We start from the raw sequence: 17418 nt of genomic DNA on the forward strand, positions 1-17418 counted from the left end.
GAAGCACATATGCAACAGGGAAGCACAAATTTTTACAGGGCCGCACTCCTCCCACCCTAATATCACATAGTTATTTATTGAGCAGTCCTAATCTGGGTACATTTCTCCAAATATTTTGACCAAATCCTTCATCGCTATACAGGTTTGACCTTCGTAATTTGGCCTGTGGTTATGAATAATCACTCACAGTATGTGATATACAGTATAAACAATCTGATCTAGATATTCAACACTTGCTGAGAAATGCTAGGGCATAAAAACTCTACTGGCTAAAATAGAAATTCTCTTTTCATTACTCCTTGAATTAATACCTTTTGCACTTGGCATAAAAACCGTAGTGCCCTTTTTCTCCACTGTAAAGTGTAACATAAACAACCCTTGTCAGAAATTGTAGCCATTCTGTAGTTTGTATGTACTCCTATCCAAATTTGTCAACTACCAATTTCAGAGATTTACCTGTAATAGACAGTACTATGATGGCTTAATATGGACATAGGAACGAATTTTGTTTTTTACTTTTTAAGTCAAAATTTCGAGATAAAATATCAAATTTTGAGATCTGGGACACTTATTTTAGTCCCCTATGTCCCTATTAAGTCACCGTACAGTACTGTAGTTGTTCAAAGATTTAAGGCAGTATTGATGATCCTCATATAAGAAGAAGAAGATGAAGGAATAAACTAATATAATTTCTCATAATTCCTTTTTTATTTCCACAAATAAAGTAACACTTATGTACAAATGAAAAGTTAAGATGGTCTTTAAGACAGGATTGAACTTATCTACAGAGACTTGAAAAGTGGTGAAAATAATTCCTCTTACTGTTTGTCTATTTGTTGTGAAATAAAAAGAGGATAAATGTTGATATACATAACATAAAAGTCCTATCGACAAACCAACGACATTGTAAAACCACATGAATACAATAAAAACCTAGCCGAGACGAAAGTAGGCAATTCATGATTGATTTGTCGACACCACAAATAATCTCAAGTAGTAGTTTAAATTGTTACCTCATAATTGAAAACTAAAAAGGAGGTAAACCTAGTATTTCTGCATCAAGAAGGTCAAGGAGCCAATCTCATGAATATTTATAACTTTGATAACTATCCCTAATTGGCTAATCAAACCGTTTGAGTACAGAACACAGGTGGCAGTGACATCACAACAAAAATCGGACAATGAACGTTGATCAATGGTTACACAGATTTACATACTGCATGTTTCACTCATGGTTATTAGTATGCCATGGTTAAAATCATTCTGGCTCTTCGAAATTTAATTTAAAATACAGAGTGAAAAGCTGTCTTACCTATTCTTTTTGTGGCCTGGGAATTTCACTCTTCATTTAGATTTCTTCTATTTCAACATTTCTTTTTTTAAACATGTTATAAAACATGACTGACATTAAAACGACATTTAAAACTACTACTGTAAAATCTTCAACAGCATTTTAAAAATGTTTTAGAAATTTTAAAAGGACTATAAAAACACCAAAGTGGCGTTCCGATTGTCTCAAATTGGCGTATTTAATGCAACGGGCCGTAACTGTCCGGTAAAAACCCGTTCTTGTAATACTGAAGATTCATTTTAAAAACGCATTCCTCTGTTGAAGGAACCACCCCCTATAAGTCATCTTGTTTCAGCATCAACGGACTACTTTATTACCTTTGATAAAAATGGTGGACACCCCCGGTTACAGACACAGGAGGGTCATCTCGTAGCAACCAGATACGTGTTGTGATATGCATTCATTTAACGTTTGGTCATTTCAAGCAGCGTTTGTAGCACTGGTTTCAACTTTTAAAGCTTGTCAAACAGTTCTTTACGTCACTTAAAAATCAATTTGGCATGGTCAATTGATTTGCTGAGAGTAAATATCATCACCTCTGACATGATTGTAAAATGTCTCCCCTTCCTTTAATTTGGAGATGTCCTATGAGCAAAGGGTGGGAACATCCTCGCGGACTGTAGTCAGCGATATGTTGTTGTACCTACGTGGAAAGGACAGATTGAAAACTATCTGCAAATACTGATAAACGTTACTGTAATATGCTGGGGTAATTTCAAAGCACTGAAACCCCCTCCCTCTCACACACAGCAGTACAATGTTCCATGCAAGGGCTCAAGAAGTACTGTTCTGTATTGATGCCATATTGGGGCAGGCTTGCATACTCCCCAATAGTTGATAATTTGTAATGGGTGTACCGTTGGCCCCCCCCTCCCCACCTTCTCTCCTGATAGGCAGTTGCTGATGTAGATTTGTAAGTTATTAGAGACGGCTACAACAACTGTACTGAACAATTAAAAGACAAATTTCATGAGAATACTCGGTGCATAGCCTAGAGTTGATGTACCGTCCAAGCAGCAGATTCAGCTGGAATGAATCCAGCCACAGCGTCCAAACATGCATGACCTGTCCTGTATGTTAATTGTCATAGGTGTGCCATGCAAATCATATTGCAGATTGATTTGTGATTTACATTCATTAAATGTGGTGCACTTTATCATTAAAATTGAAACCAATCTGTGTAAAGCAAAAAGGAAGAAAGACAACATCTCTGGTAACAAAAGACTTTGTACTTACTTTTGTGACTTGTATTTATCTCGTACTGCCTGCTGAGGGAAACTGGGTGCTTCTTTGAAAACATGATGTAACTCCCCGACACAATCCTCGATGTCTTCAAACTGATAAGTGGTTGCGTGGAATAGTTGGGGCGTCTGTAAAAGCAATTAGAACATTTTACATTACAATTCAAATGAGATGATCTCCTAAAATAAAAAGTTTTATCCCCCGTTGGCGACCCGTTTTGATGAAGGTTATGTCTACAGTAAATAGTGGCTTTCATAAAGGGAAACGAGTTGCACTCAGCGAAACGAGGAGAAGCAGGATAAACAACTAAACTGGAGACTATTAAATGTAGCCACAAACAAGAAATAATATTGCTAACCATTAAAGTACACTTTCTTAAAGTTAACTTGCAACGGTAAAGTTTCCTTGCATCGGTTAAGTACACACCCAGCTTGTAACACAAAACCATCACAGTGCACACTTTTTTATAGTTTCCTCGCAACCGATCATTTTAGTACACACCTGCTTGTAACCATTTTATTACACACCATGCTTGCAACACAAAGCCATCACAGTGCACACCCTGCTTGTAACACAAAGCCATTACAGTGCACACCCTTCTTGTAACACAAAGCCATTACAGTGCACACCCTGCCTGTAACATAGAACAGTGAAGGGTGACACTATTCTTCAAGCCATCCTGCTAAAAATGCCTATAACACAAAAAAATATTGTATTGCACACCCCCAACTTGTGTTTACATCATATCCTGTTTGTACATCACATTGTGGTGTGCACCCTCTATGGAACATTGTTAAATCCATTACCACTCCATCTGTGAGGACATTTTAATTACGCACCTTAATTATAGAACTGACAGTTTTAAGACACCCATCCCATAAGGACAACCTATTGGGTGCAGGATGGCGCTAAACTTACCCAAGCATGGAGATGCAATGTGTGTCGAGCCAGACAGGTTGCAGAAGCAGCTACCATAGAAGGAAGGTACTTTACAAACTCAAAATGTTGCAAGGAGAGTTCTGCCAAATACTAATAAAGAGAAATGATTATAATAGGTTAAAATTAATGAATTTTGGATGAAGCAGGAAAATATTTCTTCACATTCCTTGCAAATTGACCATTGAGGCAGTAAATGAAACGTTCAGACTGCTGTCAAATGTCATGTTTGGTTGTTGAGTTGCTGGATAATTCTTCTCTGCTCCGAAGAAGAGTCAAAATGACTATATATTCCAGACAAGTTTTTGCAAAACCACCAGTTTCCCCACCAAGTATTTTGACATGATCAATGCGACGTCAGATGGCAATGTTTTGTTGTAGATTTGATGGACTATTAATCTCTGTTCCCAAGAAAGAAGTTTTGAATTTTAGAGCTATTTCTTGGTCTAAAAACCTCTGCCTTCCGGATGAAACCTAGAGGCAGTTGGGATCTAATCCAAATATATTTATTACCCTAGTATATATATACAACTGAGACACTTTACCTTCGTTAAGTCTCCCAATCTTGCGTCGACTCCTTCGTCGCTGGCCTTGATATACCGGGGTAGGAAAACGTTGATTGTCGGGACAGCCAGATCAAAGGACAGTACTTTCAGAATCATGTGTTCCATCCGTAAGACCTGCTTGGAATTATATGTATCGTCTGTGATGTAAACAAATTCCTTCAACTCTGGCGGATAAATCTCCTCAAATTTACTACAAAAAGAAAATGGTAGAGTAGATTAAAAATCAAAAATGCGAAAATCTCTTCACATAAATGAGAGTGAATATGTAGTAGGGAAAAGTTTAACATCAACATAAAATAAGACAAATACATGTTTTTATTTCTAAAAGCTTCAGGTCAGGATTAATATAATTACTGTACTTCACGAGACTATTAAAATTAAATCAAAATTATTTCTTGTTTACAAAGGCTACTTGTCCAGTATGAAAGCAACTACAGTACCCCAGATAAACACCCCTCCCACTTCTAAGGACAAAAAAATATGTTTCTCTTTGTATGAAGGGTTATGTTGCAGGATGAATGCAACGACTTCACAGGAATTTGTAACCTTCTTTGAAAATAAGACAATCTTTGTTTTTTCATGAAGGCTACTGATGCAGGAAGGACAACAAAAAATGTCCAAATATTTTTCAACCACTGCAAAGAATGTGTTTTAATGAAGGCTGTTTATACTAGTTGCAAGTTGATTACTTACGCTGCTATGAATGCACTTGCCGTTCCGACCAGCTGAAGTTTGGCTCTTAATACGCTCATGTGAGAGAGGAACCGATCTATATAAGAGACTGCCAGGTAGAGCGTTTCATTGGCTAATTTATACTCTTCGGCAACTTCCACCAACCAATCGACCAAGATACACCTCATACTAGCAGTGATGTCTGGCTGTTTCTTCATGTAACCTGCTTTGGGTCTGTTTCGGAGCTGAAATGTTGGAAGAAATATATTTAACAATAAATTTCACTTTCTACAAGAGCAAATATTTAAGATTGTTATTTAAAATTATTTTTGATCTTTTTTCTAACTCCTATTTAATGCAGTTTCTCTTTTATAAATTATTAGGACAGAAATATAAATTGATGGCTTTGTCTAAGATCATCTTTTACACATGATGACGACTGACTACATACCAACATTAACATCGCAACCAAAACAACTGCTGGCTATGTTTTGAATACAGGCATTTGTAACACCTTGTGAACTAACCGATTGCCACAAAAGTTTCACTACGCATCATGACTTATCGACTTGCAACGCCCATCTGGCAAAAATGGGCCACATAATGACAATTTAAAGAGAGTGGAAGCTAGAAGCTTACAGAGTGTGAAAAATGCAGGACTTCATTTTTGCAACATGGTTACAAGTAACAGATCATAGAAAATTTCTTTCGATACAGAATCAAGTCGGTTACCTCAGCTTCCCGTAAATATTGGAAAATCTCCTCTGCGTATTCCGAGACTTCATAAATACTGTCCTTGCGGTCTGTTTCTCTGTCCGTCTGTGAATGTAACTGGTTCTCTGTCAGTGATGTATCTAGGACCATAGGAGACGGTTCTGGCGAGAAGAAAATATCACAAGTTCATTTATTACTGCAGATCATGGAGTATCCAGCCCTTGAAACCTTTAAAAAATTCTCTTTTATTAGAGACTTCATTAGATAGGAGTCGTAGGATTTACATCCGGTGATCAAAATGTCTTTAGTGAAGCCATTGATGAGTGTCTGCATTGCACTCATACTACCACAACTGCTCTTTTACAGATCTGCGTTTTCTGGTAGCCTATTTTGATACCCATCTAGTGGACTTTCTGGTTTGTTCACTGTTCCCAGCAGATTTATTAATTTCCATTTCATTTAAGGGACTTTTTGGGGCGGACTAGTTAGTTCCTTGCTTGCTAGCTCCCGTTTTAATGGCCTATCAGAGGTCTTCACTGCAGTAGGCCTGGTTGAATTCTTCTAGAATTATCTGGCTTTGTGCTCCTAGTCTTTTGCTTTGTATTGCTCTCCTTAGAGTTTAGTTAAAAGAATAGTCAAGGTCAAAATATTTTTGAAAGGTAAAAGAGGAACATAATCTAAGCATTCTGGTGAAATTTGCATTCAATTTCCCATGTATGGTTTTTGAGATATTGACAGTTGAAGTTGCCTCCTTCCGTACCAAAAGTGAACTTGTGGCAAACAGGTGTGACGTCATTGTTGCACAATGATAATGATTATGTTCCTCTTTTACAAATCAAAACAAAATTTTGACCTGGACTATTCTTTTAGTTGCACTATTCATCTGTTACAGATTTATCATATTCCTTAAACTAGTTTGGAGACAGTTCACCCCGGCCCAGTGACGGAAAACATGTGGTTGGTGGGACAGAGAAGCAACTTGCACGGTCAACTGGTGAAGTTAACAGGTCCCACAGCCCCTGCATATGAGGGGGGCTGTCAGCTTTTACGCAGAGTGTGGTAGGAGTTTTACTACACAAAATTTGAATACTTAATTCCAACCTGAAACTATTTTGTAGGATTCACTGGCAACACTCATGGTTACTTTCGGACGGTAAAAATGATTGATTTTGCTGTACAGTGAGGTCTCATGATACTTTTACAGTACCTACCTAAATCGATGTCCACATTTTCCAGACATGTTAACGGTGGTCGGGGTAGTGCAGTCACAGCTGGATTTAAAAGGGACGTCTCATTTTCTGTCTGGGAGTTGACGTTTGTAGAATGACCAAGACGGCTTTCGATTGGATCTACATGGATGGTAAAGCCAAGATCTGTAGATGACCCTGGGAATACAAATCCATTGGACTTTTGACAACCGTCAAAGCTAGGTGGAACATTCTCAGAATTGCTGTTAAATCTCCCAGAAAAAGTTGCCTGCAGAAATAAAATAAAAAAATGAACAGTTCGGTTTTGACTTGGAAGCAAACTTCCTTTTCAGCATTCTTTAAGATATCTTTTAATCCTCACATTTACCAAGCTCGCCAAGTACTCACCAAGGAAAAGGCACCAAACCCAACCATCAGTCATTCTACAGTACATTGTAAGTTGTGATTCAGGGCTCCAACAGGCTCCAACAATTTCAATCTTGCCCCATACTGTATATTTTGGTTAAAAATCGTGACTGGGCACTGCAATTGTGTTCAGGGCACAAGTCCAGTATTTAAGCAGTTCTTTGCCACAAATAGGAGAGAAGAACTTTTCAGCTGGGCAAGGGTTCAAAGGAGGGAGGATTCCTTGATTGAGTGAGCTTGTAAGCAATATGGAAACATGTTTTTCATGCTGAATTTGCCTCCATATCCTCTGAAAGCATTTCGGCTATTGTACCGTGGAATACTGTAGCATCCGATAATCAAATAAAAGGAGTTAACCCCTGTTCGACCTCGCACCACGCCTATTAAAATAACATTAGCATGGGCATCTTATGCCACAAATTTACGGTATACCTTCATACAATACATAACAATGAAATTATGCTAGTGTTTAACATTACGAGGTCAAGCCCAAACCAAGTTACCGAAGCCCATACTATTTTGGTCTTTGGAAATGGACTGAATTGAAGGAGCACGATTAATCGAATTTTCCGTCTATAGACAGTCAAACATTACTGTAGTGTAACTTTAGCCTCCAGAGGCTAGGATTTCGCCTACAAATGGCCGGCTTGCCATGATTTACTGCGATTTAACTAACAGGCTTAGTTTTCCAATGGTTTGGTTGCATAAACATGATTTGCCTGCTAGTCTTAAGTTAGGCCTAGCTTTACTACCTTTAGCCTTGTTAAACCTAACTAGGCCTGACTACGGTAGCCTATGTTTGGTCTAACGTTTTAGGCCTACCATAGCCCAATGACATAGCCTAGGCTAACGTTAGTCGTATAGGCAAGCGTGTACCTGTAAGTGTAAGACCAGGATTGAGTTTAACTTTAAGATTGAATAAGCGAAGTTTATATTAATAAGATTATCCTTAAAGTCTGAGCTACCTGTTTTGCTGCTCTTGCAGGCTGGACGCGCCCAACATTATTGGTTATAATGCCAAGAGCGGGACGTTTGCATGCCTGAGGTCCATTTCCCCTTATCGTTGTTTCTTCTCTTTTGGTTTTCCTCGTTTGTTGAAGTGCAGAGTTATGATTCAGGTTTGTGCTTTCATACATGGGGTATTCCTCGGATACAAAAGACATCGCTCTGGTAACACCGCTGGAGGATTGGCTTACAGAAAAAGATAGACTTTGGCAAACGTTGAAGCAATGGTGGTTAAGCCTTCTCTAGTCTAATGTACTTTACTGTTACTAGTACTTTGGCGTGTATGTGATAATATAGTATAGAACAAGGTTGGAAGGCTATACTTTTACGTGCTGCAGTTACTCGAACCCGTTAATACTGAACTGAACGTTCCATTGGTCTACGTACTGTATGTACTTGGCGCCTCAATAGTCCACTTTGGCGCTGAAAGAAAAGTTCATTGTAGCTGACTTCAAAAGATTCCAACGATACTCAGCTTGCAATATATGTGAAAACGAAAGAAATAAAAATTCATGAAATTCCTAGTGCATCCAGATGGGTTCCACAGAAATTACAACGGGCTGACCTCAACGGAATGGGTGTACAAGCGGTTTAGACTTCGAGCCAAAATATATATATAATACAAACAATGCTCTAGGGTCAGCTGTTGCATTGTATCTTTTCAATGCATGGGTAGTCGACACTAGACAACGCATTCTTTCCGTTTAAGTAGGACCGCGTCAGAGATATCAACCAATCAGAGCTTAGTATTGATAGTATGCATATTCAACGAGGGTTTAGAGGCATATTCAACGTCACTTTAGTAAGTTTGGAGCTATAATCTGTTTATAGCTCCATGGTTTAATAGAAAAACGTGAAACAATAACACCGGGAAGAATAAATGGTCCCCATTAAGGACATTGTGCAAACTATTTCACACTGAGATCGCAATTCCTTCAATTCTCAATTTTTTTTTAGCCATTAGCGGTTTTCCATAGCGCATCACACTCTACTCAGGCTAGTATTCATACACTCCCATTCCGCCCTTCCCTTCCTTCTCTCTTGACGTTAGTCCGTAAGGGTGACTGGGCTTGCGCCTGAGGGGAGTGGACTTATGCGTTGATTTTTTTGTCCACGCGGTAAATAAGGTGATTAATTTACGAAATAACACATTTAGCAACTTGAATGGTCGAGAAATGACCTCTGTATAGTGGTCTTAGGCCATGAGAATGAACATTTTTGATTTCCGCCCACCGCGGCCGCATTCTTCAAGTCCTCTCGCCGAAAAATCATTATTGTAAGAAAAAATCATGTCCGTAAACAAAGGCTCTCCATCAGAAAAAATCAGTTTTAAATCATGAAATGGCTGTAAAGGGGTATAATTAAGCATTAATTACATAGTACGTGTATACGGTAGGCAGCTATACCGCCAACAAGCTTCACTAGCAGTTAACTACATATGTATGTACCCGTAGATTGCAATTAATCGTGGAAAGTTCACTAGAAATAATGAAAAATTCTCATGCTATTTGAAAAATATCCGGACGCAAATCTAAAACTTTCATTCTCATGGCCTAAACTTAATCGTTGGAAAAGTCGCTAAATGACCAGTTGTCACAGTGCTGATCACTGTGACCCATAGTGCTTTCTATATCACATAACCTACTTTGAAAAATACAATTTTCGAAAGCAACTGAACAATAATATTGGAAGGGACCAAACTGTGCGTAGTGCATAGTGGCAAGCTCAGGGCCTAATGTTGTTACAAGTAAATGGCTCCTATAAATTCAAGCTATCTGGTGATAGCCTACAGGGAAAATGCAGTAGGCCACACCCACAGGCAGACAGACCCCACCACTTATACTTTGGTAGATGCGGTTGCTGATACCAAGAGGTCAAAGATTCTATACCCTACCAGTCTTTGACTGTATGTAAAATATTCAATTGAAAACAACCCAGTGTGACCATTGTGGTGAGGGCAGCCCCTGCCCCCCCTTCTGCACCCACAGGAAATACTTTTGGCCTACGAGTCCACACATGGGGCCCAACCGTCATATACATAGATAAATATAAGACAGCAGATAAACAGTAGACAAAACCAACAGCCAAATTCCAAAGTAAATACAATAGTTTATTGGATTCATATATATGTATTTCTACCTTTCAACCGAATAATCATTTGTATTGAAAACATGTGACTGGCTAAAATTATTGTCTCTTAACACAAATAATCCAATTAAACAAAACAATTCCAACAAACTGAATGAATGCAAGCATTCCTTGCTTCAACTTTATCATACAGCAACTTTGGTATGAACAAATAGAACAATAGTCATAACTTTTTTGCCTAAAATAAAAGAGGGTGGGATGGATGCTCGGATGTTCCATGTTGATTCACACCATCCAGTTTGTTACAGGGTCCCTTCAAATCATGAGGAATGTCAATTAACAATCCTTTTAAATTAAGGAATTAACATAAAGAATTGTAACATAAGGTACCAATTAACTGAATTATCCCCTTGTTATTGTGGTTACATTAATTGCAAAAACCCTGATTCAAAAAATGATACAATTTGTCAAATTATCAGTTTGAATATTTATACTTTGATATATGTATAATAGCTTGAATATGTCCCATATGTCGGCTAATGCATCTAAAATCCAGAGATTATCATCGGTTGGGTAGACGATACACAGGCCACCTGTCAAAGACCTACATTGGTAAGAGCTAGCTTGATATTTGGTCTTCCATCAGTTATTCAGCTAGCTATATCCCCAATGGTTCAGTACTGGGTGTCTACTGAGTAAATGACTTCAACATGTAGTGAATATTTCAACACCAGCAGGGACCTAACACAGCATTGAGAAGTGCAGGAGTAAAATTTATGTTAACTGGTATACTGATTAAAACTGCTGTATGGGGCAACACCACATCCACATGAATATCACTGCTATGAGAATGATTGGGAAGGGGGGGTGGGGAGGGGAGGGAGAAGCCATTTCACTGCCACTGCATCAGAGGCACTGACCAGGAACGCCACTGGGGCTATTAAATGCAAAAGTTTTGTGCAAATTGGCTATTGTTTTAAAATCTCTAACTCTCAAGAACTGTACATGAAAACTCTCTGTTTCCACAAAAATTTTTCCTTTAACTTTGTCACGGTGGATGCGGTCCTACTTTTAGTCTCCCTTATATTAAAAATGGTAAAACATAACAGCAGCAAAAACCTGACTGTCGGCCATGGAACTGTTCCTCATTCATTACAATCTTTTGTTCAGTTTGAAGAGAAACCTTGAAGGTTTCATTTCATCCCACTTTACTCACTACTGTCCAATACTGACCCACATTCCTGACTGACCACATTTAAACTATCCCACATGCTACATACACGATACTCATATTTTCTGTGTAACTATTATAAATTCTGAAAAAAAACAAAAAAAATTCCTGTAAACTCCAAAACTAGATAATAAAATACAAATTGCAATAAACACACCCCATCATCACTGACAATGTAATTCACATTAAAAATTTCCTCCATATACATTCAACCTGTTACAACGTAAATTCTACATTTCACATTTAAAAAAAAAAAGAAAGGAAGGAGAAAAACTAGAAAGGAAGATACACAATTTCAACCAACCTCTTTACACAGAGTGTGTTTACAAGATGGACGAGCACTGGAAACATGTAGTAGTATGCTCTATCCACTTTGCACAAGGTATTACAGTCATATTCAACCAATAAAATGTCAACATTTACAAGTCATTTGCATAAATTATACTTCCTCAGGAATGTTTCAGAAGATACCTTTATTTACAAACCAAAAATAATAATAATAATAATAGTAGTAATAATAAAACAGAAATAAACAAGAAAAAGTATTCTGTTCAAAAAGAAATTCCTATAAAACCTGGCCTACTTTTCACATTTTATTTCAAATTGCTGGAGAAATGAGTACGAAAATAAACTACACTCTATGTATTTGCACCCTTCAACAGGGTTTCAATGTGTTTTTTTTTCAGCCTATCAAATTAAGAAGTGAACACATAAGTAGTGCATAAACATGAACAACAGACAAAAACTCTTTGGTTATGAGGACTTGTGTTTATGGCTGCTACTTTTACTCCAGTCGGAAATATGTTCAAAGCACCTCTGTCTACAGAAACATAAAAAAAAAAAACAAAAAAAAAAACAATGCTCATGCAACAATAGGCGATTGTTCTTACTATACTATAGACCATTGTCTTTCAAAGACCATAGACTACTGTTTGTCTAAGATGCGCTAGGGTTAAAGAACAAGATATGGAATGCAGACAGACCTCAAACCTTCGGTTGTCAGGAATGAGGCTGCAAAAGTACACATTTTAAAGTGCCAAGTTCGGAAGAACAGAAACACCTAGGATTTTAGGATACATGCAAATGGTTCTACAGCATAACATGAGTAATTCTTTTTGAGTTAAGATAACTTTTTATTATTTAATGCATTTAATAAATATTTTTTAAAAAAAGAGGTCAAATAGCATCTACATTTGAAAGGTTACTAACATTCTTGAATACGCACATACTACACATGTTACCGACGCAAATGACTGTTTCATATTTTTCAAACAGTGACTCTATGACTATTCTCTGCTAATGCTTCCGCTCTTGTTTATATATTCATAAATATGTGTATATATACACATATATATATATATATATATTCTATATATATATATCTCAATTATATATTGTTTTATCTTTGTGTTCTTGTAAGTACATTCACATTTCAACCTGCATTGCTTTTGTGTGTTAGATAGACATCATATCAAATAGCTATAAGTTTGATCAGAATATGAAAATTTGGTTAACTTTGCGTATTATTATTATACAAAAGAAACGACAGCCTTAAAATTATGAGACACGTCATAAAAACCGAACATAAATAATTTTTTTCGACCACACACACGTATATAAGATATGTAAATTTTATACATATATATATTTATAATAATACAATAAATATTTCAGCATAAACTTATCTTGTTCATATGTCTATCAAGAGAAAACTTTTGATTCTTACAGCAGACTCACATTATATCCATCTCACCACCAAATAAACTCGTTCTGACCCACGGCAGGTGAAAAGACAGTCCAGCTTTTATGAAAAAAGTCTACATTTAAGAAAGGTGCATGTGTGTGATAACATTAGAGACTCTCTCTTCTCAGAGAGCTTACTTTTACTGACGATAGCAGGAACGATGAGTAAAAATAGTGAAACTGCATCAAAGTTCATCCACGAATAAAATTTCAGACCAATGAGAAACTTTGGTGTAGTATAATTTACAGAGGAATCTTGATACCCTATAAATCAAGATAACACGTACGATTATTATAAGCCTTTTCGGGTTATGATAAATATGTTGAACATACAGAAAGAGAGCTATCTTCTTGGATAAACATAGACGGCCTACACACTGAACAATAACTCGCGTAGAATGATCGGATTAGTACAGATTGTATCATGTAAAGAATTATTTAAAATACCTGACTAAAGTCCATACTGGCATGTCGACTCTTCAAAAAGAGCTTTCAAAGTTCACTGATGAATACAATTTCCTACAAAATTTTACAACAGATGCTTGGTCTGGATCAGGACTGCTTATCTACGCTAACGTCAAACACTAGCTGAAGAATGCTGATACCGTAATCACCAAACACATCAGACGATTATATACCTTTGTGAGTTATGATGAATAAACTGAACATACAGAAAGAGAACTAATTCTTGTCTATAAGACTGGTATGGCACTTGAGCTACTGCACTTGTGTTTTGAATTTCAAATTAAAATAAACCTATTCATTTGTGTCTTAAAATAAGTATGTCATTAAGTTTCAAAGGGTGAACCTAAAAATGCTGGAATTTTCAGGAACCAAACTTGTAAACCCATTATCTCTTTTAATTTAGATATTTCCTTAATGAATACATGGTACAATCCCATAACATGAGAGGATGAATTGGATTTATAGAGAAATTACTCTCTTCAAACAATTTCATTAAAGCGGGTACATTTTCACATTTAATATGCAATGTTTAGCTTTGCCCATTTTTCTGACTGTTCATGCCTGGAGTATCTTCCATCTTTGTGCCTCGGAGAAAGAAATAAGTCAATGTGTAAAGAAGAACAGCATATGCAGGGAAACAAGTAAATGCATCAAGTTAGGTATATTGTGCTTAAAGACAAGATGTGATAAGAACCAATGAAAATCAAATTATGCTTGAGAATACACTCATAATAACCTTAAACCCCAGATTGGATTAAACTTTAATAACAATAAACTATATCAAAAAGAAGTTGCGTCAACGTGAAATTTAGAAAACAGATGAATACATGAAAAACTGAAGTTGAGGATAAATCCAACAAAACTATGAACTGAGTGATAATAAACTATATATTAAATTCAAAAGTTAAATACAAGAGAAAAGGTAAACATTTATTTTGTTACAGAACAAGGTATACTTTATTATGAATCTCATCTAATAATAACCATGTGGTCAGTTGTCCAACATGACTAAACAGTCATGTTTTATAAATTGAACCTAAACCTAACCATATTGCATGTTGGTTACATGACTAATCAGGTACATTTATGGACCGAACCTAAACATATGGCTATTGTCCACCTGACTTATCAAGTATATTTATGGACTGAACCAAACAATTTGGCCTTTTGTCCACATTGACTAATCAGGTACATTAATGGACTGAACCTAACCATATGGCCTCTTGTCCACATTGACTAATCAGGTACATTTATGGACTGAACCTAACCATATGGCATCTTGTCCACATTGACTAATCAGGTACATTTATGGACTGAACCTAACCATATGGCCTCTTGTCCACATTGACTAATCAGGTACATTCATGGACTGAACCTAACCACATGGCCTCTTGTCCACATTGACTAATCAGGTACATTAATGGACTGAACCTAACCACATGGCCTCTTGTCCACATTGACTAATCAGGTAGATTCATGGACTGAACCTAACCATATGACTAATCAGGTACATTTATGGACTGAACCTAACCATATGGCCTCTTGTCCACATTGACTATATAGGTATATCTATGAGCTGCACTTCAGTATTAACATATGTTCTGTAGTCCATGTCATTAATCAGGTATGCTTATGCAATTCAGTTTAGCCTAACCATTATGAGCCATGGTATGTCATTATCTGACGGAGGAAATAAACTAAAAAACCTTCTGCAGTCAATGTAACACAGGGGTAAATGGGAGAACACCATCACCTGTACTACAAATCCAGTCCATATACCAAAGGTTAGTTCCAACACACACAACAAAACATTTCAATTTGGACAAAAGTTTTCTTTCCAAACATACAAAAACGAAAATGAAAAAAATATACAAAATCTTTACAATATAGATAACTAGTATAAATGAAATAGTATTGGATTTGGACATACACTAAAAAAATAATCATAAAAGTAAAAAAAAACAAAAAACGGTACTGACATTGAAATAAACTCTGAATAATTTCATCTTATACAAACATCTTTTGAAAATGATGCAACCACCAAGCCTAAAACTGCTTGCATGTTTGTCTTGTGTAAGGGTTTCTACTTCAATGGAAAAAAATACAACAACAAAAAAGACCAAAATATAGCCATGTTCAGCACCAAGGAGTGCGGACCTACCAACAACTTATTAAACAAAGTTAGAGAGCACCCTGCAATATGGCACTCGGTTGAGAACATCATCAATATGGCAGTATTAAAACCACTCTGCCTCCACATAAAGTGCAACCACCACACAGACAGATCTACTACCGTCGATAATTCCTGCTGCTGTTTGAAACAATTCCACCGTTTCTTCTCTCCTCCATCCGACCGTCTACGACCCGGCCAGTCAACCGTTTCGGTTCTGATTGCTGTCTGTGTCCGATTCTTCTGAGAGTCTCTCCTGCGACGGCTCGGCCGTAAACCTGACGTGGAAGAAATCCAAGGAGTTTGTGCTACTCAGTCTTCTTTCCAGGCTTTCACTTTTCAGTTTTGTCCACATGGATTTGTTACACTGGACAGCTTCAACCAGTGGGCGGGCCTTTGGGAATATATCGTGTAGTATCCTGGGTAAGGAAGAGATCATGAGCAATCAATTGTTGCCTGCTTTGTTTGCTCCGAGAAATAGCATTGTCAAAGAATCCGAATAAAACGACCTGTATTTCTTGCAGCATTAATCACATAGGTGTATTTACACATAAGCAATTAATCGATATATTGGGCAATACTATACCATACGAAAACGCATCAATTTTCTTGTGGCGCCAACATTTGCCTATAATTTGCAAGTGGTCCACTTCATATCACAAAGAAAAACCCATCCATTTCCAACATAACATCCACATTGCTATATGACTGTATGTCTAGGGCACAGCCTTTTACATAAGAAACTTCTCAAGGAATTCATAAGCACCTACGTGATCCAATACCAACAGAAATCGGGAATAATTGAATGCTAAAATACTCAATTCCAACATAACATATGACCAGTAGCACACCTATCCCTTCCCCTATCTCTATATCAAAACAAAATCAACATTGGAATATAACCAATTCTAATATGCACGACAAACAGCTTGTTTCGGAAGTTTATAAAACCTTCCTATAAAAAGAAATTCTTTCAAGTGTTACTCTGGATAAAGAATATGTCTATTTTTTACTTACAGGAAGACTGGTTGTGCTATATGCTCAAGGAAATTAATCTGTAATTCAGGAATGAATGCCTTTTCTCTGTCAAACATCTCAGGAGTTTCCAAACCCATGGCCTTCTCCAGGTCTCCCTGAGTGAAAAATTCACGGTATATCAGCTCCTGAAAATCAAGACAGGGAGAGAAAGAGACAAGAATACTTAACAAACCATTCGCAATTCAAGATTAAAACATCTCAATTATTCAGCAGCTGATGTTAAGATGAATATAACATCTGAGAGCAGACTTTACAACCATTGACATATATTCCACAATATATCATATTCAATCTGTATCGATTACTTGATTAATTCCCACCATATGTTTCTCTTGACTTTATTCAAGCTAATTGAAAACAGTGATACCTAGATTTACACCCAGACCTCCTATTTCCAAAATCCTGGATACTTTGAAATACGATTCCCGCCTAGTGATTTTTGTAAAACATTGTGCATGTATTAATGCTAAAAGTATTTAGTTAACATCCACAGCAAAGTACAGTCTAGGAAGCTCGGTTTAACATTCAGACTTTCAGACTTCAATCCAGTCAACTTTCAATCAATCCTAACTAAATTATCCAAG

General features: G+C 36.9%; 2 protein-coding genes and 1 long non-coding RNA gene across 7 annotated transcripts in view; 1 reads left to right on the top strand and 2 right to left on the bottom strand.

Moving 5' to 3' along the window:
- Positions 1 to 689: 689 nt before the first annotated feature.
- On the bottom strand, positions 690 to 8724 carry LOC139980080 (G2/mitotic-specific cyclin-A-like). The gene is made up of 8 exons (XM_071991458.1): positions 8060 to 8724; positions 6693 to 6957; positions 5500 to 5642; positions 4789 to 5012; positions 4075 to 4285; positions 3512 to 3622; positions 2588 to 2721; positions 690 to 1994 (listed from the first exon to the last, which is right to left on the bottom strand). The coding sequence occupies exons 1-8, from the start codon at positions 8255 to 8257 to the stop codon at positions 1937 to 1939; spliced, it is 1344 nt and encodes a 447-aa protein (XP_071847559.1). The 5' UTR covers positions 8258 to 8724; the 3' UTR covers positions 690 to 1936.
- A 161-nt stretch (positions 8725 to 8885) lies between these two features.
- Positions 8886 to 15484, top strand: LOC139980081 (uncharacterized). The gene is made up of 2 exons (XR_011797444.1): positions 8886 to 15094; positions 15134 to 15484. It is a non-coding gene; the product is annotated as an uncharacterized lncRNA (long non-coding RNA).
- The window catches only part of LOC139980075 (cGMP-dependent 3',5'-cyclic phosphodiesterase-like), a 126876-nt gene continuing 121037 nt past the window's right edge, over positions 11580 to 17418 (bottom strand). For all 5 annotated transcript variants that reach the window (XM_071991441.1, XM_071991440.1, XM_071991444.1 and 2 more), the window contains 2 exons: positions 16814 to 16959; positions 11580 to 16215 (listed from right to left, as the gene is read on the bottom strand). In XM_071991441.1, coding sequence (XP_071847542.1) covers positions 15999 to 16215; positions 16814 to 16959 — 363 coding nt within the window. In that variant the 3' untranslated portion in view covers positions 11580 to 15998. The remainder of the gene's footprint in view (positions 16216 to 16813; positions 16960 to 17418) is intronic.

This window comes from Apostichopus japonicus, chromosome 14 (assembly GCF_037975245.1).
Source record: "Apostichopus japonicus isolate 1M-3 chromosome 14, ASM3797524v1, whole genome shotgun sequence".
Taxonomy (NCBI): domain Eukaryota; kingdom Metazoa; phylum Echinodermata; class Holothuroidea; order Aspidochirotida; family Stichopodidae; genus Apostichopus; species Apostichopus japonicus.